Source organism: Rosa rugosa, chromosome 3 (genome assembly GCF_958449725.1).
Source record: "Rosa rugosa chromosome 3, drRosRugo1.1, whole genome shotgun sequence".
NCBI lineage: Eukaryota > Viridiplantae > Streptophyta > Magnoliopsida > Rosales > Rosaceae > Rosa > Rosa rugosa.
Window position 1 is genome coordinate 14446698 of NC_084822.1, and position 24299 is coordinate 14470996.

A 24299-nucleotide genomic window follows, 5' to 3' on the forward strand; every position below is an offset into this window, starting at 1 on the left:
TGCGAGTGGTACGCTACCTCAAGTCAGCTCCTGGTCAAGGTTTGTTCTTTTCCTCAAATAGTGATCTTCGGCTACGAGCTTTTTGTGACTCAGATTGGGCAGGATGTCCACTTACAAGAAGGTCTACTACAGGGTATTGTGTGTTCCTAGGGCCTTCTTTAATTTCATGGAAGTCAAAACGTCAGAAAACAGTCTCTCTTTCTTCAGCTGAAGCAGAGTATCGTGATATGACAGGAGCTTGCTGTGAATTAACTTGGCTACGTTATTTGCTTCAAGACTTGGGGATTTTACACCAGGAAACGGCATTGCTCTATTGTGACAACAAGGCTGCTTTACATATAGCAGCAAATCCAGTGTTTCATGAACGTACAAGGCATATAGAAATGGATTGTCACTATATCAGGGATAAGATTCAAGATGGTTCAGTGGAGACACGATTTGTGAGTTCTGGAAATCAACTGGCTGATGTTCTAACTAAAGCTCTTGGCAAGGAGGACTTCGAACTTATGATTCGCAAGTTGGGTGTGCAGGATATCCACTCTCCAACTTGAGGGGGAGTGTTGGAAAGTAGAGCAAAATTAGCATCTTGTATAGCTGTTAACATTTAACACATTCACTCTATATCATCACATTGATTCTATATTATTAGACATTAAGGGCTAGAATAGCTTTCTTGTTTTGTATCTAGAATCAAGCTGTATTATTGTATATATGTGCTACAGATCAATAGAGCAATTATCTCTCCAGCAAATCTGTCTTTGTTGTTTTACAGAATGTAAGGAAGCTGTTGCATCACTAATGGTTATTGCAGCTAGAGTTTCTGATTTACCAGAGTTTTGTGACATTAGGCCACTATTTCAAGAGAGTTAAGTGAACTCTGGATTATTATGTGGATCAAAAGGTAATTATTTATTGACCTGCACTTGATGGAATTTTATGAATCCCTAACTGCTTTGAAACTGACTAACTGAATTCCTAAATGATAGTTTGCTGAGAACACAGCTTCAAAGCCTCCCACATTGGAGAAGAAGGTTTGGTTGACATAGCATTGGAGTTTTCAATAAAGTGGGACTCCAAGGCCTTTGAAAAAAATGTCTAAATCTCCTGCATTTATACAGGTCTTGGCCTACTGTGTTGCTGCAATAACACCTGTATCAGATATTCACATACAATACAAAGTCCTGGGATGTCAAAGTTTGGTGAATTTCTTATTTGGGAAAAAAGTATTGCTCTTTCGAATTATAAGGCAGTTGCAATTTCGCAGGGCAAGCCATCAAATTTTGTAGAGCTCTCCATCCCAGGGTATTTTTCATATTTCATTTTTGGGTATCGAGTCATTTGCAATATGATATTAACTGCTTTTAGTAGTTCAGGAATTTTTTAAGACCTGTTCGTATTGGCTTTTCAAGTTTTCAGAATATCAGCTACCTACTTTGACCTTTACGTGGCCTAATGGAAATTGTAATAATAGGGACTTTCCAAATGATTGGGCTCCGATCCAACACATGATAGCTGAAGGCCTGGCAAGGTCTGGATCAAAAGAAGCAAAGTTAGTGCGAGAAGACATTGCTGTAAGGTGGATCAGAACCAATTATAAAGGCTACAAGAAAACAGGTGTCATGCATGAAAAATATGACTGGAAGAGTGGAGAATTTTGGAGGTGGTGGTGAATACGTACCCCAGGTATATCACTTTATCACTTTAATTATCATGATCCTTGGTTATTTTGACACTATTTTTTTATACAGCTGCTATTAAATGGTCCGGTTTTGCTTCTACTAGCTGAATCCCCTTTTGAAATTATAGCACATCTAATTTTAGCTTGGAGCATTTTGGAATATCTGTTTACCAATAGTTTTATGAGTTTGTTCAGATTTGTCAGCTGGCTGAACAGATTCCAGTTGCAATTTTTCTTAAGGTTAACTATGAAGAGCTCAACGCTATGTGCCATGGTCTCCACATTCATGTGATACCATTCTTTAGGTTTTATAGAGGCGCAGAAGGGCGAGTACGTAGCTTCGGCTGCACCATTGCCGCTGTAAGTATTGCAATTCCTGTTGATGTTGGTTTGTAATATTCAATAAAAGGATCAGTGGGTATTTATGATTTGAATTATGCTAATTGGATTCGTTGTTTTACTGGTCAAGAAATTCAAAGATGCATTAGCTAAATATGGGACTGAGGGTTGAAGTCTTGGCCCGCAAAGGGGATTACATGAGTCTGATATTACACTTGACTGAGATAGGTGAAATATCAGCAAGATCTTGTTCACCATCAACCAATGAAGAGTGGGTGGTTGGGGAGGGGGGGAGATGATTTGGTCATGTAAAACATAGATTTGTCTGGTGTTTGGAGCAATGTGATCCATAACCATGAGGGCTTGCTCTCTACGGGCGTGTCTATCCAGATCTCTGGTTGCGATTTGCTTCTCCCATCTTTGGTGGTTCTGCTTCCCTTTTCGTGGGCTACATGGTAGTCAACACCCAGGAGATGATTGAGAAGGGCACACCATGGTGATCTGGACTACGTGAAGCTTTCCCTAACCCTTTTCACTGATTTCATTGCTGTTTTATTTGCACACTCATAGTCAGAGTAATTTTGTCTCTAACCAGCTTAGAATACCAGCTTTCCTTTTAAAGGGCCGTTCCCCCATTTTCGTTTTACAATCTTCCATTACAATCTTCCTACTATGCTATCTCAGCAGAAAAACCCACCTAGGGATTTGCAACCTCTGCCGCCACAGCCACAACTAGCTTCAAATCATGGTCATGGTCAACCCGATAAGCATCCATTCTCTATAAGGTGATTATTTGATTTCCAATTTTTGTTTTCCGATTCTATTTCATAATTCTTGTTATGTTTAGTTGTATGTTGTATGTTGTCATGTGTAATTGGATAATTGTAGATTTAATAATCAAAGCCCCATTTCATTCTAATATGGACTTCTAAATACGATATTAAGCACATGCATATGAATTTGATTGATTTACATGGAGATTATGATATGAGCATTTTTATGCGACGTTTTAATAGTTAACTTCTTATATTTTGCTTAGTTATTTCCTTTACTTAATCATTTTTTAATTTAGTTTCTATTTTCTAGGTATATCGGAGAAAATGACAAGGAAATGAGCTTAAAGACACATGAGAAGGATGTGAGACATTGGAGATGACAAAGGCAAGGCACAAGGGATGCAGAAATGAGCTGAAATGAAAAAATGGAGTTTTCCTGGTCCGACTAGGAATCCCAGTCAACGCAGGAATCCTGATGAGGCTAGGAAACCTGAAGGCATTAGGAGACTACATGGCTTGAAGATGACGTTGGAGATATTTTGGGAGATTAAATCTGATTTTTGTCATGGGAAATCATGGAGTTAATGTCAAAAATCAAGAGAGGATCAAGGATAATGACACCATGGAGAGATTTAAGGGAGAAAATGTCCAAAACAAGTCCAGATTCATTCCTATTTTCACTCAAGAGTATTTTGGCCGAAAATTAAGAGAAAAATCAGATAAAATCTTGGGAAAATCAGCAATAATATATTTTGAAAGATTATGGACTTATTTTGGAGCTTTTTGATTGGTTGGATGACTCAACAGGGCTGACGTGACATTATTTGATTGGCTGAAGCTGTGTGGCATGACTAGACAATTCTTTGGGAAATTAAAAAGAAGATTCATGAAGCTTGGTCGTTCCCCTATATATACCCCCCCCTCTCTACCACACACAACACACCTCTCCCCTCAGAATAATTCTATACACCTCTCTCCCTCAGAAAATAAACATCAGAAAAATTCTCTCCATTCTCTAGTCTTCAGAAGCTCTGCGTCTCAACCAAGGAGGAGAAGAAGCCATGCAATACATCAAGATTCTAGCCGCCATCCACCCTTGTGTCGTCCCTAGAAGATTGCTTGCTTTCAAGGATCTTCAAGTTCTTCGTCTCAAGGCTTGTCATCCATCTTTCACGGTGTATTTCATGCTTTTCTTTTGTTTTCCTTTGTTTGATTCGTAGAGTTATGAATTCTAGTTAACATGACGTTAAGAGCGAAGTTTAAAGCCCGTTTATATGTTTTGAAATAAAGTTGTGATTTCTATATGTTGATTTCTATGTTGCTTATGTGAGATTGTTTAATTGATTTTGTTTTACAGAAAACTTTTATATGTTCATGTTCTTTGAGTGCACGCTTAGGATATATTCATGTAATTGGAGCTAGATTTAAGTAGTGAAGGCTTTGGACAAAAGTCGAAATCAATTAAGGAGGATTCCAAATAGATGAACTTTTTCATACTAGGTTGTTCACTTTGGTTGACATCCTTTCTTTGTTCTTCATGCATTGAATGTGTTCTTGAGTAGCTAGCTTTCTAGACAATGATTGCATGTTCAATAGGATTGATTTAGGTGCTTTCACTTAAATTAATTATTCAAGGAAAGTAAAATATGGGAAATCGAAAAGCTCACTAACGTTTCACATGGTCAATTTCTTTCTCATGACATAGATAATCAACTATAGGAATTGTAATTGGATTTCATTCATATGATTGTGGTTTTGATCTTTATTCCTTGCGTTCCACGCACCCTTGTATATGTGTTTTGCGTTGCACCCTTGTATATGTGTTTTTACATTTTCTTTATTTTAATTTTCAATTTTATAATCCTAACACCCCCTTATTTGTATTTACTTGTATATATTTCTATTCTTTGTTTTATTTTTGTAAATAATACTTTGTATTTATTTTAATTCTTTATTTTACAATGACAGGTGTACCCTCAATCCCCGGTTAGAACGATCCCTATTTACCATATACTAACGATGACATTTTTCAGGGTTAAATTGCGCGCTTACTCTTAGCGTGTCAATTTTTGGCGCCGTTGCCGGAGATTGAAAAATCACTTGTTAAATTGTGTTATTGTTTATAATTGTTGTATATAAACTGTTTGCAACTTAGTGTAAATTAATTAGGATGTTATTTATATTGTTAAATACGAATTTTAATTGTAAGTTGTAAATTAAATGGAATAGGTGAAGTCGCATTTGTTAATATTGGCCTAAACCCCTTATTGGTACCTAGCTCAGGTCCTATAAGGTTGAGGGCGGCCTTTATTAACACTTGTTGAACTGTCTTCACAATTATGACCTTTTTCATCCTAGTAAGTATAGCCTATGTGGGATGGTGTCTAGGAAGGGGACAACGTTCATGACAGGTTTTGAATCCAGAAGTGCTTGCAAATGGGTCTAAACCACTATGTGGGAGTAGCTCATGCCAAAATGGATTCTGCCTCTCGTGGTCGCCCTCCCCTACCTGGCCATTTCAGTAAGGTTGCCCAAAGGATGTGAAAGGGATTTTGTGTCTAGACGACTATACTTGGGCCGCATGTCCACTTGATTTACCGCTTGGAATTTAATTCGATACCAATAATATTTATAACAAAAGAAAATGTTGTGATACACTAAGGTATATTGGATAAAACATAGTCTTGAAAATGGTAGCTGTTTCAGTCCCATTGCACATCGAAATTCCCTGTTCCCGTACCTAAGTGTTAGAAATAAATTGAACTCTTGTCTATATTAAAAAAAAAAAAAAAAAAAAAAAAAAAACTGTACAATGTAGTTGTAAAAATACTTTTCACGTGTTGTACTTACTTGTGTACTTAACTTGTGTCTTGTGTGAGAAATTATGTACAATGTACTTGTTAATTGTACTTTTTTTTTTTTTAATTCATAGTAACTTGTTTATATTTTGTATTTCTTTGTTAATTATAGTCACTAACTTTATTTAATGGAGGTACCGTCTGGCTGAAAGACGTTAAATTCAAGCGCTGCTTGGGAGGCAATCCAATTCAGAAGTAGCCGTGAATGAGTCTACAAATGCATATTTGCTTTCTCTTTCCCTATTTCTTTTATTTTTCAATTTTTCTGCTTTGTTTTTATTATAGAATTTTTTTTCATAAATGCCTTCTGTCTATGCTTATTTGTTTCATTGCATGCTTATAATTGATTACATTGAGGACAATGCAATATTTAAGTGTGGGGGAAGGGATCTATATTTTTATCTTTTATTTTGAGTCCTATATATTGAAAAAATACAAAAAAATCGAAAAATGTCAAAAAATTAAAAAATTTCTTTTGTTTTTGTTTTTGAGTCATAGGATGCGCTTTCAACTGTCTAGGATGAGTTTATATCTTTGAAATTATGGCTAAAAGAGGATCACAATATTCAGATGATTTTAAATGATATTCTTTGGTTAATTGAGATATATGAAAAGCATGTGCATGTGTAGTGGATATGGATTTCGTGACCTTGGTACAGAATATGAGCATGTTAAGATGAGTTTTGATTCATAAAAACTCATGTGAGATATTTGAGCCCATGTCCCTTTTTCTTGGAGTGATAAATGAAAAATATATTCTTATTTTCTTGGCGATGTTTTGATGATCTCATTATTCTTTCATTTGATTGATTGCTTGCCATAGATTAAGTTTAATGGACTAGAGAATGCTAGAATTCACTCTTATGCTTGTTGAGACTTTTATCAATACATGTCCCTGATTCTGGAAATGATAGAGGCACCCTAGGAATTACCACCATTGCTAAATAAGCTTGTGTCCCCATTTGTGCCCGTCGTGGGACCACCTTAGATAAACCCCTTTGAGCCTATATTAAGCCTTTTCTTTCATCACCCTAAAAATCCTTAACCCTGAGCCCTAGTATAGTAACAACCTGACCCTTTGTTCTAAAAACTTAGTGGAGCTAATTTTGAGACTTTACTTGAGGATTTGGCATCAAAGATGAAGGATGAGAAGAGGCGAAAGTTCAAGTGTGGGGGTAGACTTGTCCAAAAGAAAAAAAAATATATGTTTATGCCATGAAAAAAATGATCAAATAAAAAAAATATTGTGCATGGCAAAAGAAAAGAAATTTTTTTTTGTTTTTTAGTCCCCCATACTTTGTGGATTTGGAGTTTGTTTTGAATTGAAGGCCCACTATAGAAAATTTGGTCTTTGTCCAGTTCATGAGAGTTCAAAGGAAGTTTAGGTCCAACATAAAGATATTAGGCCTTTTTAGTTTGCCTCTATGGGGATGACATTATGTAAGCTTTGGTGGATTTCTAGAAGTCTCTCTACGTCAACATGCGCTCTACTAGGTTTTTAGGATATTTTGTTAAAATTCCTTACCTTTCGTTTCTTAAAACCTTAAGCCTTGGCCCCATTACAACCCTTTAAAGACCTTTTTGATCCTTAAGATGGGACAACCTTTGATCTGTGGAGATGAGTTATAAGAGTTGAACCTATGGCTTGGGTCCATTCGTGCAAGTAGTTGATATCTTTCATGAGATCTTTTGAAAAAAATTTTATTCACAAAGTGCTTTTCGTTTCTTATATATGTGAGCTATTTGATTGCCTCAAAATATTTTCTCTCACATATAATTGAGTGATTATAAGCTTTTAAGCATTGCCTTGATCTGAGAGAAGAAAGAGTGGATATACCTTGTGAGGATATGAATCATACTTGTCTGAAACATGCTGAGCTCCACCCCATCACCATTATTACATCCAAGTCCTACTTATTTATATGTGGATTATATGTTTGAATTAACTCTCGAATATCTAAACATTGATTCTTGGTTGAGTGCTAATCTTGATGTTGTGAAAGTAGGAGATTTCTAAGACTAAATGTTGAAGGGCAATAGAGTCATTGTTTGTCGTAACGTTTTTTTGTTTTTGTTTCTTTAAAGTTTCGTTGAGTCAGAGTCTCTGTTTTTAATTTCTTTGTTTTGATTTTGCTAAGGGACTAGTAAAAGCTAAGTGTGGGGGAATTTGATAAGAGCATTTTTATGCGACGTTTTAATAGTTAACTCCTCATATTTTGCTTAGTTATTTCCTTTACTTAATCATTTTTTAATTTAGTTTCTATTTTCTAGGTACATCGGAGAAAATGACAAGGAAATGAGCTTAAAGACACATGAGAAGGATGTGAGACATTGGAGATGACAAAGGCAAGGCACAAGGGATGCAGAAATGAGCTGAAATGAAGAAATGGAATTTTCCTGGTCCGACTAGGAATCCCAGTCAACGCAGGAATCCTGATGAGGCTAGGAAACCTGAAGGCATTAGGAGACCACATGGCTTGAAGATGACGTTGGAGATATTTTGGGAGATTAAATCTGATTTTTGCCATGGGAAATCACGGAGTTAATGTCAAAAATCAAGAGAGGATCAAGGATAATGACACCATGGAGAGATTTAAGGGAGAAAATGTCCAAAAACAAGTCCAGATTCATTCTTATTTTCACTCAAGAATATTTTGGCCGAAAATTAAGAGAAAAATCAGATAAAATCTTGGGAAAATCAGCAATAATATATTTTGAAAGATTATGGACTTATTTTGGAGCTTTTTGATTGGTTGGATGACTCAACAGGGCTGATGTGGCATTATTTGATTGGCTGAAACTGTGTGGCATGACTAGACAATTCTTTGGGAAATTAAAAAGAAGATTCATGAAGCCTGGTCGTTCCCCTATATATACCCCCCCTCTCTACCACACACAACACACCTCTCCCCTCAGAATAATTCTATACACCTCTCTCCCTCAGAAAATAAACATCAGAAAAATTCTCTCCATTCTCTAGTCTTCAGAAGCTCTGCGTCTCAACCAAGGAGGAGAAGAAGCCATGCAATACATCAAGATTCTAGCCGACATCCACCCTTGTGTCGTCCCTAGAAGATTGCTTGCTTTCAAGGATCTTCAAGTTCTTCGTGTTAAGGCTTGTCATCCATCTTTCATGGTGTATTTCATGCTTTTCTTTTGTTTTCCTTTGTTTGATTCGTAGAGTTATGAATTCTAGTTAACATGACGTTAAGGGCGAAGTTTAAAGCCCGTTTATATGTTTTGAAATAAAGTTGTGATTTCTATATGTTGATTTCTATGTTGCTTATGTGAGATTGCTTAATTGATTTTGTTTTACAGAAAACTTTTATATGTTTATGTTCTTTGAGTGCACGCTTAGGATATATTCATGTAATTGGAACTAGATTTAAGTAGTGAAGGCTTTGGACAAAAGTCGAAATCAATTAAGGAGGATTGCAAATAGATGAACTTTTTCATACTAGGTTGTTCACTTTGGTTGACATCCTTTCTTTGTTCTTCATGCATTGAATGTGTTCTTGAGTAGCTAGCTTTCTAGACTATGATTGCATGTTCAATAGGATTGATTTAGGTGCTTTCACTTAGATTAATTATTCAAGGAAAGTAAAATATGGGAAATCGTTTGCTTACTAACGTTTCACATGGTCAACTTCTTTCTCATGACATAGATAATCAACTATAGGAATTGTAATTGGATTTCATTCATATGATTATGGTTTTGATCTTTATTCCTTGCGTTCCACCCTTGTATATGTGTTTTTACATTTTCTTTATTTTAATTTTCAATTTTATAATCCTAACACCCCCTTATTTGTATTTACTTGTATATATTTCTATTCTTTGTTTTATTTTTGTAAATAGTACTTCATATTTTTTATTAATTCTTTATTTGTTTATGCAATTACAGGTGTACTCTCAATCCCCGGTTAGAACGATCCCTACTTATTCTATACTGACAACTACATTTTGCAGGGTTAAATTGCGCGCTTACTTTTAGCGAGTCAGATTATCTGAAATTTACAGTTAACTTTGAAATCTTATGGTAGCTAGGCATAATTTCTTTTCTGTTGAGATGTTATATCAGAGGGTCTCATAAAAGAATAATGTATGGCAGAAATTGGTCGTACTGTAACTGCCTATTTTATGAGGACTTGAATTACAAGCCTTCTTCTGTAAGGTTTGCACCAAACAATAAGCAATACACTTGAATCATAATCATCATTCTCCTATCATACCCCACTGACTTCATTCACATATCCTTCTATTTTTCCTGCCCTGCCAAGCAGAACTCCATACCTCTGTATTCCTCTTGCCAAGAAAGAGTTACACTTGTGTTCTCGATGACATGGTCTTTCCACCTTAAAATGACTCCCTTTCGCCTAACTATGCACTAATATATACCCTCCCTCCCTTTCACCTAACTATGCACCTAACATATGCTCAACTTCTCCACCTTATGCTCAACTTCTCCACCTTAGTACCTTACTTTCTCTTACTAAACCAATCCACAAACACATCAACAGTAAAACAATGACACCCCAATACCTCTTCTCATTATTCTTTTTCGTGTTCTTCTTTGCACATAATTTCTGCTCAATCTCCAGTAGTTGCATGTTTGCTTCAGAATGCTTATAGCTGCATATTTGCTATTCCTTTTGGACCATTTTTCTTTTTATGTTCACAGTTAAGGTGCAGAAATAAAACAAATTGGCGTCATCACTGAACATAAAACATTTGAAAATATATTGAGAACTTACAATGCATGTAAGAGGCAATATTTAGTACCAAAAAGTTTCACTTTCGAAAACGACACCTCAAAAATGAAATTGCATAGAAATAGAGTTGTGTGTCTTTTGTTAATAAGCATATTTCACTGTATCACTTGAGCAGAAGAATGATTAATCTGCAAGAGTTTTATTTGTTCTGCAGCTTTGCATTAGAATTATGCATGCAATGGAAAAAGTAACCCAACTCTTTTCTCTAATTTAAGCTTTGATGTGCCCTTTGACTTTGTAATATCTCCTCTCTTCTAACCATATTGAGTCCAACGATGTGTCTTTTAGCTCATGGCTTTCATCTTTTTCCCACCAAATCCCAGGCCTGTAATCATTTAAAGTTTTGATGCAAAGCTTTGAGTCTCTCTGTTCTAATTGAAATTGAATCCCAAGCCAATATACCTTCATAACTTACGTGCTCGATAAGGCTGAGAGATATAGATGAAGCAAAGACATTGTTCTTTTTGCTACTCACAATCTCCAGGAGTAAACTCCAAAGCTATAAACATGTGGTTCCTATACTTGATCATTATGTATTTTCATGTTACAGGGTAATTGATTGCTTTTGGTTTCCAAATAATTTTGAATCAATATGTTTTTGACTCTACATGACACCATGATATTATCATCTATGGAAAGAATGTTTAATTACTTGCTAAATTATCAAGAGGGAAAGAAACAGAATGATAATGTACCAATGTGACAATGTTCTGTATGGTTATTTGAAGAAGTAGGGAGATAGTTTCTGGCTGTTTTCACCTATTTATTCGTGTTTGCATTTGTATTAGACTATTACAAGATTAGATGTATAGCCATGAAGTGTCTCTCGTTACAAAAATGTAGAACAAGAACAAGGCTGGGAAAGTGTTCTTTTACTGCATCAGGCCACAGTTTGTGATGGCTACCTTGTAAGGGAGGTTGAATCCTCTTTCTGCCACGACAGCTCTCTTGTCTCCTGTCAGCATGATTGGCTGAGACCTTCTAAAGCTGTGTTCTTTAAGATTTGGAGGCTTGACATGTTTCAAAAGAAGATGGAGAGAGAGACATCATGGTTAGAAGAAGAGGTTTGTTTTCCATCATCTGTCATAGCTTCAATTTGGTTGAATCAATTATAAAATGCATGAGTTTCTCTGATTTCCTGAGTCTCTGATGCTTTGTTTTTTGTTGAAACTGGGAGATTGAGTATCTTATTATGAAAGTTGCTGGGACTGAAGACCACTAAATGCTGAAGAATGGAGTGGATTTATGTTATTTTGCATATATATGGTCAAGTAATGTTTAAATGTAGTGTTATGAACCGTTATTCCTGGTTGTTGTCAAATAGCACTGGTAGTAGTATATATATCAAGTTCACAGATTTAGTTTCCTTTTGGGACATTGAACTGTAGGAGTCTGTATGACATATTAGAATCTGCTTCTTCTTGGCCCCTTGGCTGGTATGCTTAAATAGACTCAGCTGTGTATGCTTGAGCTATTAGTTAATTTTCTGCTGCTGATGATGTTTTTCTGTTTGAAAAAGTATATAAGTGTTGAAGGATGTCGACATAATGTGTGCCTCTACAAACTAGGGTTTAGAGTTGTAATAGGAAAGTGTTCTAGGTATTCAATTGTATTCGGATTCTATTACCTTTTGTATACCTTGTAACTCCCTATTTAAAGGGCTCCTATTATCAATGATAAACACAATTACAATTCTCCTACAACACGTTATCAGCACGAGTTCTAACCCTAGCCCAAAAGAAAAAAGAAAAAAAAAAACTAAAACTATCTCTCACAAAATCTGCCGCAAGTCCTCTCCTCCCTAAACCCTAGCTCGGCCAGCAGCCCACCGCAGCCCACTGCAGCCCCTGCTGCCCGCACTGCCCCCTGCAGCCTGCAGCCCTCCTGCTGCACGCTTGCTGCAGCCCACTGCCCTGCACGCTTCCTGCAGCCCCCGCGCATCCTGCAGCCTCCAGCCACCTCCCTGCAGCCCGCGCTGCACACCAGCCCACAGCCCAGCACGCCCCTGCTGCAGGCCACTGCCCTGCACACCGCTCCTGCACACCGCCTGCAGCCCTCCACACCAGCCCGCCTGCAGCCCTGCGCTCCAGCCCGCAGCCCAGCGTCCCTGCTGCCGCGCCACCGCACCAGCGTCCCTGCCTGAAGCTGCTGCCTGCCTTGCAGTTTCTGCCCCGCCACCTGCAGATTAGGAGGAGGAAGAACAGAGGAAAGAAAGAAGAAGAAGACCCGAAGGAAAAGAAAGAAAAAGAAAAAAAAAAAAAAAAGGGACCCGGCCCAGAAAAAAAAAACAAAAAAAAAAAGAAGAAGAAGGGACCCGGCCCAAGAAAAAAAAATAGGAGGAAAGCCCAAAGAACAGACGGTCCAGAAAAAAAAAAACACGCCTGCTCCAACACGCGCGTGTCCTCAAGCCAAGAACAATCACGTAAGTTTTTATAATTAAAGTTGCTGCTTTCATGTATTTTAAATTCTTTTATTTTCTGCAGAATATTAGAATATATGTTGCCAAATGGTTTTGAGTATTTAACAGAGCGGAATTGTGGGGATTCACGCTTAACGAACTAAGAGTGTTCGTATGAACTAAGAGTGTTCATAATTAAACGAACTAAGAGCGTTCGTATGAACTAAGAGTGTTCATAATGCTTGGACTAAGAGCGTCCGTAAGCATCAAATTGTGACCATATTAAAAACATCATTGTTTGGTCTAATCCAAAAGAGATTCTTGGAAATTGATTTCTTGGTAGCATAGCTCGGAAATCTTATTATTTTAGTTTTCGTGGAAGTTTAGCTCCGAAACTAATATATCTTCTCTTCTTATTTTCAGGATGTCGAATGAACCTAGACTCGACTTTCCCATGCTTGACTCAACAGGCTCGGAGTACCATAGCTGGGTAACCGATGTTGAGAACCATCTCACTTCAAAGGGAATATTGCCCATAATCCAGGCACCTAACCCGGATCTTGTGTTCATCCCAACACCTGCAAAACATGCTCAAGCAGTCATCTTGATGCGACGTCATATGGACAAAGCACTCAGATTGGAGTATATGTCGATCAAGGATGCAAGAGAGCTATGGGTAGCGCTAGAAGAGCGCTTTGGCAATGTCCAAGATTCCCTCCTCCCTGACTTGAAGGTTCAATGGAACAATCTGCGCTTTGCTGACTTCAAGTCTGTTGCTGAATATAATTCAGAAGCTCTTCGCATACAATCCATGTTGAGGTTTTGTGGAAAACCTATCACAGAGCAAGAGCTAATTGAGAAGACTCTCTCCACCTTCCCCGTTTCAGCCATTGTGATATCAAAGCAATACCGTACTGAAGTCAATGCTGGACGGATCATGAGGTTTCATCAGCTTATCAATATTATATCTGTAGCTGAGAAACATGATAACATACTCGTGAGAAATTATAATTCAAGGCCCATTGGAACTAAGAGCGTTCATGAGGCGAATTTTAATGCACCCAAAGGAGGGCACAAGGAGCGGAACCCTAGGAATAAGGGATATGAGGGACGTATGGGTCCATATAACCGCCCTAATCAGGAAGGAAACCGCAAGTTTGGAGCGGATACACGTGGTGGCAATGCCACACGTGGGAGAGGGGGTCGTGGCAACCCTAGCCGTGGTGGTGGAGCCATAGCTCGTGGTGGTGGCGCCATGGGTAGTGATGGTGGCGCCAACCCTCCTAGGGAACGACCACAACGTGCACAACGTGCACCTCAATTAAGGGGAGGTAACCACAATGACATGTGTCATCGATGTGGGTCAAGTGAGCATTGGTTCAGGCAATGCCAGGCAAGCTAGCAACTAGTTGCAAGATACAGGGCATACAGGGACCTGAGAGAGCAAGAAGTGTACCTTGCAGAAGAAGGAGAAGAAGATGGTGGAGATGTCAACCTCACCATAGAGGACTTCAAAGCTGAAGATGAAGTGCACAAGGATGCTGCAGACTTTGATTAGAATAGTCCTTTTTATTTTCCAAGAATTTTTGTAATGGCAAATGAGCCTTAGTCAATAAATGACAATTGTATCAACTCTTTCTCATGTGGCACACCCAATAAAATATGATGTCTAGGAAAGTCATTGAGATAATTGGTACTTAAGCGAGCCTCGCTCCACCAACATCTCTCTACTTTCCTGGTCATATTTGATTGGAGTTACCAAACGGATAGAGTGACTACAATGTGTCACAGTTTGATTTTCTTTATTTTTGGATTAGACTTTTTGGAAACTTTGATGTAATCATTGGCTATTAATAAAGTGTCGATTCTTTTACTTAATGTCTTGGACATACCTTATTTAATTCGAACTTCATTACATAAGAGCCAATGGCCGGTTTTCATGCGGAAACACATTATGAGAATGGACAGAATTCCTTTGCATTACCTCTAATGACTACGGACATAAACGAGTATTAGAGAAACTTATGTGTCGCTCTAGTGGGTTGTATGCAACCACTATTCGAGTTATTGAATCCAACCATGTCATGAGAGACGACTTATGGGATTCTGACACATATAGGCTTTGGTATGACCAATTGGGACATCCAGGTCATGATATGATGATCTGTTTATTAAAGACTTCACACGGACATCCATTCTTTCGAGTGAAAAGAAGTTTGAATCAAAAGTTGGTTCAAGGAGAAGGGTAATGCCGTCACCCCCTACGGCAAGAGCTTGGCATTAACGCCAAGAGTGGCAATGTGCCACCTCTCTCCACTTCTCAAGTCAATTGTGATTTCGTGGCTCAACCAAAATCCTCATTGGTTGCTTCTAAGGCCCATCACTCGTTTCCCAAAGCCTGCTATTTAAGGATCGAGACCATCCTATGCAAAGGACACATGTGTTCTCAGAGAATCCAAAGGGATTCTGTGGATCGACTCAACCAACTTGCGGACTGCTTAGATGTTTGATGCTGTTGGTTGATATGCGGACACACTGGTCATGTGTCGCACTATCGTCCACTCATAATGCTGCTTAAGATGAACTCCTAGCCCAAATCATATGGCTACGGGCTCACTACCCGGATCATCCCGTTCAGTCAATTCGACTTGACAATGCTAGAGAGTTTACATTGAAAATTTTTCGATGACTATTGCATATCATTGGGTATTGATATCAAGTATCATATTCCCATGTACAGACCCAATTGGTCTCGCGGAAAAGCCACCGTTAAACGACTATGATGGTAGCCCGGACATTGGTAATGCGCACCAATATTTCCGCTTGGGTTATGCAATATCGCATGCAGCTATGCTAATTCGTCTACGACTCATAGCAGCCACTCAGCTTTTATTTGCGTTACAGCTGGTGACTGGGTTCGAGTCTAATATCTCGTACTTATGCATATTTGAGTGTGCGGTTTATGTGCCAATTGCGCCGCCACAGCGCATCAACATGAGTCATTGCAACGAAAGCATATATATATTTATGTTGGACATAGGCCTCCAACTATAAGTCCGCTACGTAGAACCCTTGACAGGCGATCTCTATTTCGCTGGACTTGCGAATTGTCACTTTGATGAGACAGTCTTCCCATCGTTAGGGGGAGATTAGAACGTCAATGTTCAATAGGAACGACAGGAATTGTCGTGGTCTGTCCCCACTATGTCTCATCTTGATCCCCTAAAAGTGACGAGATCACATATACCTGCTGCAAACATGCCTACAAGGATTGATGTCCCCATAGGAGGACATGGTGCCACCCAGAGAAGATGGGTACGACACCACCACCATGGATGGTGGGATGGTGACGCCACAAGGTGGCATAATGGCGTCATAGGCCATGGGTTCCGCTAGAGAGCGTAGGAGACCCATAGGTTCGATGGATTCTCGCCCTAAGAAGAGAGCGAGTTTGGCACAACTTGATCCATTGATCATTGATACTCAAAATCCGTCTCATGAGAATATTTTGGATTGTGGTTATGTCTAAGAGACATCGTTGGGGGACGCCTCAATGTTAGAACCAATTCCTGAGAATATAGAGATCTCTACGAACTACACTAGTGTACATGAGGACGTGGAATTGTTGAGAACAATGACATCAAACCTTACTCCGTTGAAGAATGCCAACGTAGTTTCAAATTGGCCTAAATGGAAAGATGCGATCCAGGTTGAATTGGATTCACTAACGAAGAGGAAGGATTTCGGGCCTGAGATGCGAACACCTCCTAACATAAAACCTATTGACATTAATAGGTCTTCGTTAGATAGCGTGACGAGAAAAAGAGATGGTAATCTCACCTTATGGCGCAAGGTTTCTCACAACGCCCTGGAATCAACTACGAGAAGACATATTCTCTCGTAATGGATGTCATTGCACTCCATTACCTTGTCAGTTTGGTAGTTTCCAAATAACTGAACATGCAGCTTACAAATGTGGCCACTACGTATCTTTATGGGGATCTAGATACGGAATATAATGAAGGTTCTTGTGAACTTCATTTTCCCAAGTCAAGTGGCTCTAGACCACGGAGCACGTTTACAACGAGGTTGAAACGCTCACTAAAGTGACTACTTGATTGGGAAGGGATATGATGAACTATGCCCACGCGTTTCCATGACAAGTTCCGGATTTGCAATTGTCACGGTTTATGTTGATAAACATAATTGGAACCCTTGTGAGTTAAGGAAAACCGCTGAACACCTGAAATCCGAGTTTGAGAGGAAGGGCCTTGGGAGAACACGATTTTGTATACCGTGTCAATAGATGCTTAGGCATTTTGATAAAGTCAAAGATGCACTCCCATGGTCGTCCGTAGTCTTGGCCCTAAAAGGGATCCGTTTCGTCCCAGGGATGATGACGAAGACGTGTTAATAGCAGAAGTGCTTACTTATGTACAATAGGCGCATTATTGTACTTAGCACAATACAAGACCGGACACCTCAATTATTATGAACTTATTGGCTAGATATAGCCCCGCGCCAACGCAACGCCATTGGATTGGCATAAAGACAATCCTTCGATACTTGAGAGGTACGATTGATATGGGCTTTTTCTATCCCTACAGAGAGAAAAGAAATAACGGAAGTGTGGGATCGGACTCCACAAGGCAAAACGCCACCTTCCGTGCTCCTCCTCCCCTCCATCAAAATGACAACGATGTCTTGATGGGTTTTGCAGATGCAGGGTATCTCTCTGACCCTCACAAAGGTCGCTCCAAAACGGGTTATGTCTTTACCATGGGAAGCACTGCGATATCTTGGAGGTTTACTAAACAGACCCTTGTTGCTACTTCCTCAAATCATGCAGAGATTATCGCTCTACATGAAGCTGTACGAGAATGCATATGGCTAAGGTCTATAGTTAGACATATTCGAGGAACTTGTGGTTTGAAGTCTACCACAGATGAACCTACATGCATTTATGAGGATAATGCAGCTTGTGTTGAACAAATGAAATTAGGTTTCATCAAGGGCGACAACACCAAGCATATATCGCCTAAGTTCTTTTACAATCAGCAACAACAGGCACTTCTAAATATTGAAGTGAACCAAATCCGATCTGAGGATAATGTAGCGGACTTATTTACTAAGTCGTTACCAAAATCCACCTTCGAGAAACATGTGAAGAGCATCGGATTAAGGAAGTTATCTAAACTCCCATGATTGTAGCAATCAGGGGGAGATATGGACATCAGGGGGAGGTATGATGTCTACATGTTAGATCTCGAAGAGTGAAGGACGTGTTGTGCTCTTTTTGTCCTTCGACCAGGGTTATTTTTGTCCCACAGGGTTTTTGTTACCTGGCAAGGTTTTTAACGAGGCAACAATCAAAGCGTCATCGCCAAGTTTGAGCGGCACAAGGGGGAGTGTTGAAGGATGTCGACATAATGTGTGCCTCTACAAACTAGGTTTAGAGTTGTAATAGGAAAGTGTTCTAGGTATTCAATTGTATTCGGATTCTATTACCTTTTGTATACCTTGTAACTCCCTATTTAAAGGGCTCCTATTATCAATGATAAACACAATTACAATCTCCTACAACAATAAGTTAGATTTCGGTAAATGCAGAAATGATAGGTGCATTGTTTTGTCGTGTCACTATATTGTCCTTGCGATTTGAAAGAAGTGGTCATTATATGTTTGTCGGATGGTTTAAGGCTATGTGTATAAGATTGCACATTAAAGTTTTGCTATGCACTTATGCCTGCAGATTTGTAAACAAATTAGAAAAAAGATTAGATTTTTATATGTTTTAATGCTTGCAGGGAGATCGTTGTGGTATATTATATGGCTCAAATTCCCCCCCCCCCCGATGGATTATTGCAATGGAGGTGATAATAATACTGTGATTCTTTGTTTCATATTTGAGCATATTATGCAAGACACTTGAATGAAGAAATGCTATATTAACTGTTGAGAGCCCATTTTTGTCACATTGAACAATTGAATCTGATATTGGGGACTAAATCTTTCTAGAAAGATTGTGACTTTTTAGCCTTGTGCTTATGTTTTGTTTGTTTTTTATTTTATTTTATTTATTTATTTTGTTACAGGCGTGTAACAGCCATGCAATTACATATGTTCCACTTTATGACACCCTTGGTATGCTTCCTTTTCTTTTTCAAGAATTCTTTGCGCTATCATTTTCCAGTGGCAGATAGTGAACTTCAATGATGGTGGTCGAGTTTGATTAATTGAAGGGAAATGTTAGACTGAATGAGCAAATCAAGACCAACATCAATTCACAATAACATAAAGGGGCCGTGACCACTTACCCAATTTTAGAACAAAATTGCTCACTTACTCCAGCAAGAGTTTTTTAACCCCATTTACCCAATCTAACCTCTAGAGACAGTTTTGCCCCTATAATAACTCTTTCCTCTCAGACTCTCTCTCTCACTCTATCTCTCTCTGTGCCGCGCACCACCTCAGGCTCCGGTCTCTCTCTATCTCTCTGCTCCGGCGCACCACACCAGGCTCCGGTCGCTCTCTATCTCTCTATCTCTCTGCTCCGGCGCCCTGCCTCAGGCTCCGGGCCACCACCTCCATCCAGTCCCCACTGCCATCAGAAACGATCGTCAACCGTCATAGGTCCCTCAAGCCAGCCCCCAGATCGGAGCTCAACCCCCAAGCGCCGCCGTCACCGAACCAGACTCTCTCTCTCTCTCTCTCTCTTACTGCCATGGCTGTTCCGGCACCCCACTTTCAGCTTCAGGCCAACCTCGATCGATCCACCTCCGGCGTCACCAACAACCAAACCACAGATCCACCGATCCAAGGCCCACAGCCACAACTCAGCCCCCAACTCCGATCCGACTCCGAACCCAGGCCGAATCGACTCCGCTCCAACGTGAAACACGCTCCGACGACTCCTCACAGTCCGGTGGGTGCCCAGATCAATTCCTGGGTGCCCAGATGTTTTTTTTTTGTTTTTTTTGGTATAATGAGATTTTTTTAATTTTTTTTTGTATCTGTAATGGTTCATTTGAGGGAAATTATATGATTATTGGAGGGTAATAATATCATTATTGGGGCAATAACATGATTATTAGGAGGCAATAATATGATTATTGGTTGGCAATAATATGATTATTGAGAGACAATAATATGATTATAAATTGATCAATTGTGCCTGTAGTGTATTCATTTAGGTTTTGAGAGTTCATACAATTCACTGGACGACAATAATATGATTATTGGAGGAAATAATATGATTTTTGGGAGGCAATAATATGATTATTGGGGGGCAATAATATGATTACTAGGGGGCAATAATATTGTTACTGGGTATTATTAGGGACCGGTCGCCGGATTCCGGTCACCGGAGTCCGAGGCCGGCCACTAGTCACCGGAGTCCGGCCAGGTAACCAACGACTTCTCTCTTTAAGTGAGAAAGAAGGAGAGGGCAAAAAAGTCCCAAAAATAAATAAAAAGAATAAAAAAAGAATTAATTGGGTAATAGGGAAATAATCCCTTAGAGTGTTTTGGGTAAATGGGGTTTTTAAACTCTTCGTTGTGCAAGTGGGCAATTGTTAAGCAGAAATTGGGTAAATGATCATTTCCCCTAACATAAACACACTGAATATTAATCAAGACCACATGAACCAAAATATAAGTTTAGAGACTAACCTTCTTCATTGTTAGGTGCCATTGCTGCAAGCAAATTGACAGTAGCTAGTATTGATCTTCTCCTCGTCTCTGAATACAAGCTCCTTTCTATGGGGCAGGACTTAATGCTTTTGTGACAGAGAGAGTAGGGACCAACACTTCTATATATATTGGTTATGTTCCTAAGAATCCTCCCATAAAGATGTTTCTTAGAAACCAAGTCACCAACAACTAGAAAACCTAATGCAACACTAAATCGGATTACAATGTAAACCAACTAATGGATTCCTAACCAATGAGCTGATATAATTGTCTCAATAGGTTTCTAGGTATTGTACTTAGCTTACAACTCCTATTAATGAATCAAGTTATAATCCAATTTGCATTCTGCATAATAGATGATGATAGGTCCATTTAGTTCTAACAGTAAATTCTAATTTGTCTTAACTTTTTCCTTTATAAATTCTACCACTTCACCGTTGTTTATAAATCTGGATTAAGCTGTGTTTAGTGGCTCGTTACTGAATGCTTGGTAGTTGCCTATCAGCCTCTTCGCAACAACTTAAATAGTTCTGTTGGAAACTACTGAACGGTACCAAGTGTTTGCTAGCTAGCCACAACAAAAGTTCAGTGGCCAACCAGCAAACTTGCCAAACAGTTTTTGAATTCTACAGGTATAAGGGGAAGTTTTGGGAAATTAAGTGGTGGGGGATCTAGGGAGAAAATCGAAAGGTGCATTTTCAGTTTCCCTTCAAACTTATTTGATTGACATTTCATGGTTTATGTTGCAGGTGCTAATGCAGTTGAGTTCATCATCAACCATGCTGAAGTTCCAATAGCTCTTGTTCAAGAGAACAAAATCCCTGCTGTGAGTTATTTTCCAAACTCTTATCTCATTATCATAACTGGATATATATTTGAACTTTGAAGCCACTGATGTTTTATATTTTGGTACTAGAACATTCATAATCCAATTTTGTAGTAAACATGGTAGAATTACAAAGTCCAACTTGCCTTGTGTGCTTGATGGTTAATCTTATTTCCTTTCCTAATATGCACTCCGTTTATATAAAATTTATTTCCCTCTCCTTTTCTTGCTTTCTAAGATCCTTATGTGGTAGTTCTTTCTGCAGATTATATCATGCCTTCCAAACTGTTCTACGCCTTTAAAAAGTAGGTCATATACTATTTCATTAAATACTTCAAATTTGAGGTCCAAGTTGTTTGGATTGTATCTAAGGTATACATCTGCGTTGTTCAGCAATTGTCAGCTTCACAAATGTTCACAAATGTTTCTAGCACTCAAAAGATGGAAGCAGAAGAACTGGGGGTATCTTGCTTTTCGTGGGAGGAATTCTTTCAGTTGGTAACTTCTCAACACTGTTTTCTCATATAAGTTCTTGCTTTTAGTAAGGGATTGGTCATTAACTTTCAACAATATAAAATCATCTATTATCTTTCATTTTCTCAGGGAAATTCAGATTATGAACTACCTCTAAAACAGAGGACTGCTGTTTGCACAATAATGTGTAGAAGTGGAACGACTAGAGAACCAAAAGGCGTAATCGTTACTAATGCAGCATTAATGTCAGAAGTATTGTCAACAGACCATATACTTTTCCTAAAAGATAGAATGGTAAATAACTTCACACAGTTAACATCTTCAATTTTTTAGCTTTTTAATATATTCTATCTTGATGGTTCTGAATTAATGCTTATTCTGCCTCCCTAAAAAAAAAGAAAAAAAGAAAAGAAAATGCAGAATAGCTTCTGTAACTTGTCATGAGTTGTTTGGGGTGATTAATTTTCACCAGGTCCTGTACCTATGTTTGGTCTATTGCACATTTTGGAAGCATAAATGTACCTCGTTTATATGTCAGAGGCAAATAAACTTGCAGAGAACATGTTTTGGTCATGGAGATTTAGTGATTTTTTCACTGAAAAGCCCAATACAAAGGCCATTTTTGTTTTGGATTTTGTAGCATTATCAATATGAAATTATTTCCTCATTCTTAAATTAAAATAGCGATCCTTATTCTGTCTCCATACATATATGCGGTGCCTGTTTAAAATGCTATTTATGCCGTGACAAAAGTTTAAATCATGTGGATGCAATCCAATTTAGCGAGCAGTTATAGTTTATTGTAACATCTTCAAGATGTGTTGCTATTGCCAAGACATGATTAATAAAAGTTGGGGTTGTATCGTAACCCTCAACTAGGGGAAATTTATACTTTCATTTTGACAGAAGTTGGATCCATATTAGATCAAATTATGCTGAAAGCTTAGTGGTTGGCCATCAAATTACAGATTTTCTACCAACTAATTAAACTGAGGTTACTTATACAATTTTGAGTATAGTCATCCTCTGAAAGGTGCTTACTTGCAGATTTATTTTATAGTTCATATTTTTTCCAAAATAACTCTGTTGAATTATGATCAATAGACGGTTAAGGATTATATTTTTCATGAAGTTTAGTTACTGAACTCAATTAACAATTTGACATCTCCCTGAAGGCAATAATATTGACTACTGACATAAAATAAATTCTATTACAGTGTACAAAGGAAGATTCATATTTTTCGTTTCTCCCGTTGGCCCATATATATGATCAAATAATCGAGAGCTATTGCATCTACAAGGGATCTTCGATCAATGGGCTTATGGCGAGGCGTAAGTTCATGTCCTTCTTGCTGTTCTTTTTCTTTAGTTTCCTTATTAAACTTGATTGGTATTCTCTTCCTTACTTACCAACTTCAACATCTGTCCAATGTGATTGCCATTGGACTTGCAGGATGCCAGGTTTTTACTGGACGACATTCAGGAACTAAAGCCTACTATGTTTTGTGGGGTTCCTCGAGTTTATGATCGTATATACACTGGTAAAACAGATTCATCAATTTGAACTGTTCACATGTATGTGCTCCATGTACATTTTGGATGAGCTCAATAGTAAGGGTTAGAAACAGCAAGTATGTGCTCCATCTCTGTTTCATGCTATGTTGCTTAAGTTTATTCATCTGACTTAAAAGACATTTATGTTGCAGCTTCGAGGGTTTGAGTTGTTAAAAGCAGTTCATTTGGAACCAAACCCCTTTGACATAGAGAGGGATCTCATGACTCCCAACTTTCAAACTGAAAAGACCGCAATTACTCAAATATTACAAGGTATGATTTCTACTTGGATAAGAAAAGGTTGGAACTTTGATAAGTTAATCCTAAATATGTATGTAGAATTATATCATCTGCAGGAGCGGGTTGATAAACTTTATAATGAAGCAAAGGGTGGAAAAGTATAAGAACAGAACTGTAAGCAAGTATTGGATAAATCTAGCTACATCACTTTCACAAAATTTCGATTGCCTGCTCTCTCGTTGATGAAAAACTACATATGACTAAAAGAATATCTAGCCGGGATTTACCCATATTGACCTTTGTTCTAAGTTTGTGTATAAATAAGTAAAGATCATATGAAATTTTCATATTTATTCTTTCATCCAAGATAAAATATTTCATGTTTATTCTAGAATTCGTGTTGGCCCCAAATGTCGTGCTTTCATTTAACGAAGAGGTGCAACAGTCAGTTGATCAGTTCGGATGATGAAATTAGTGTGCTACTCACTCATGAAGCGATTAAAACGACGTGTGAAAGACCAACACTTTTCTAAGGTTGAAATTAACAATAGACTTGACGACTGTGAACTTAATTTTCTAAAAGTATGGCATAAGTAATCAACAATAAAGTTTGTTTTTTAATTTCAAAGGGAGAATTCCACAAATGATCACTCAACTATGACTCATTCGATACTTTGGTCACTGAAGTTTCA

At 38.3% G+C, this 24299-nt stretch overlaps 1 protein-coding gene and 1 long non-coding RNA gene across 18 annotated transcripts; both read left to right on the top strand.

The window, feature by feature from the left end:
* The first annotated feature begins 767 nt into the window (after window positions 1-767).
* Window positions 768-23125, top strand: LOC133736402 (probable CoA ligase CCL6). Of its 16 annotated transcripts, none has more exons than XR_009859543.1 (14): window positions 768-901; window positions 987-1302; window positions 1472-1683; window positions 1874-2038; window positions 2148-2802; window positions 11212-11487; window positions 18629-18694; window positions 18917-18965; window positions 21019-21145; window positions 21263-21339; window positions 21605-21644; window positions 21733-21837; window positions 21943-22107; window positions 23031-23125. XR_009859543.1 is itself a non-coding variant. In XM_062163878.1 (7 exons), the coding sequence occupies exons 1-5, from the start codon at window positions 11656-11658 to the stop codon at window positions 21768-21770; spliced, it is 243 nt and encodes an 80-aa protein (XP_062019862.1). In that variant the 5' UTR covers window positions 11506-11655; the 3' UTR covers window positions 21771-21837; window positions 21943-22107; window positions 23031-23125. The 16 variants fall into 16 exon arrangements, 2 of the variants coding, with proteins under 2 accessions (XP_062019861.1, XP_062019862.1); XR_009859545.1 differs by lacking the exon at window positions 21019-21145 and having other exon boundaries at window positions 2148-2592; window positions 2702-2802; XR_009859546.1 differs by lacking the exon at window positions 21019-21145 and having other exon boundaries at window positions 2148-2592; window positions 2705-2802.
* A 116-nt stretch (window positions 23126-23241) lies between these two features.
* On the top strand, window positions 23242-24003 carry LOC133740901 (uncharacterized). 2 transcript variants are annotated; one of them, XR_009861490.1, is made up of 3 exons: window positions 23242-23444; window positions 23520-23640; window positions 23724-24003. It is a non-coding gene; the product is annotated as an uncharacterized LOC133740901 (long non-coding RNA). The 2 variants fall into 2 exon arrangements; XR_009861489.1 differs by having other exon boundaries at window positions 23242-23430.
* Window positions 24004-24299: the final 296 nt, after the last annotated feature.

Excerpts from the sequence above, each read along its gene's own strand:
- LOC133736402 (XM_062163877.1), top strand. The coding sequence starts at position 1,624 with ATGAAAAATATGACTGGAAGAGTGGAGAATTTTGGAGGTGGTGGTGAA. Across the intron at positions 1,684-1,873 it reads GTGGTGAATACGTACCCCAG|ATTTGTCAGCTGGCTGAACA; the intron begins GTATATCACTTT and ends GAGTTTGTTCAG. Across the intron at positions 2,039-2,701 it reads TCGGCTGCACCATTGCCGCT|CAGAAAAACCCACCTAGGGA; the intron begins GTAAGTATTGCA and ends ATGCTATCTCAG.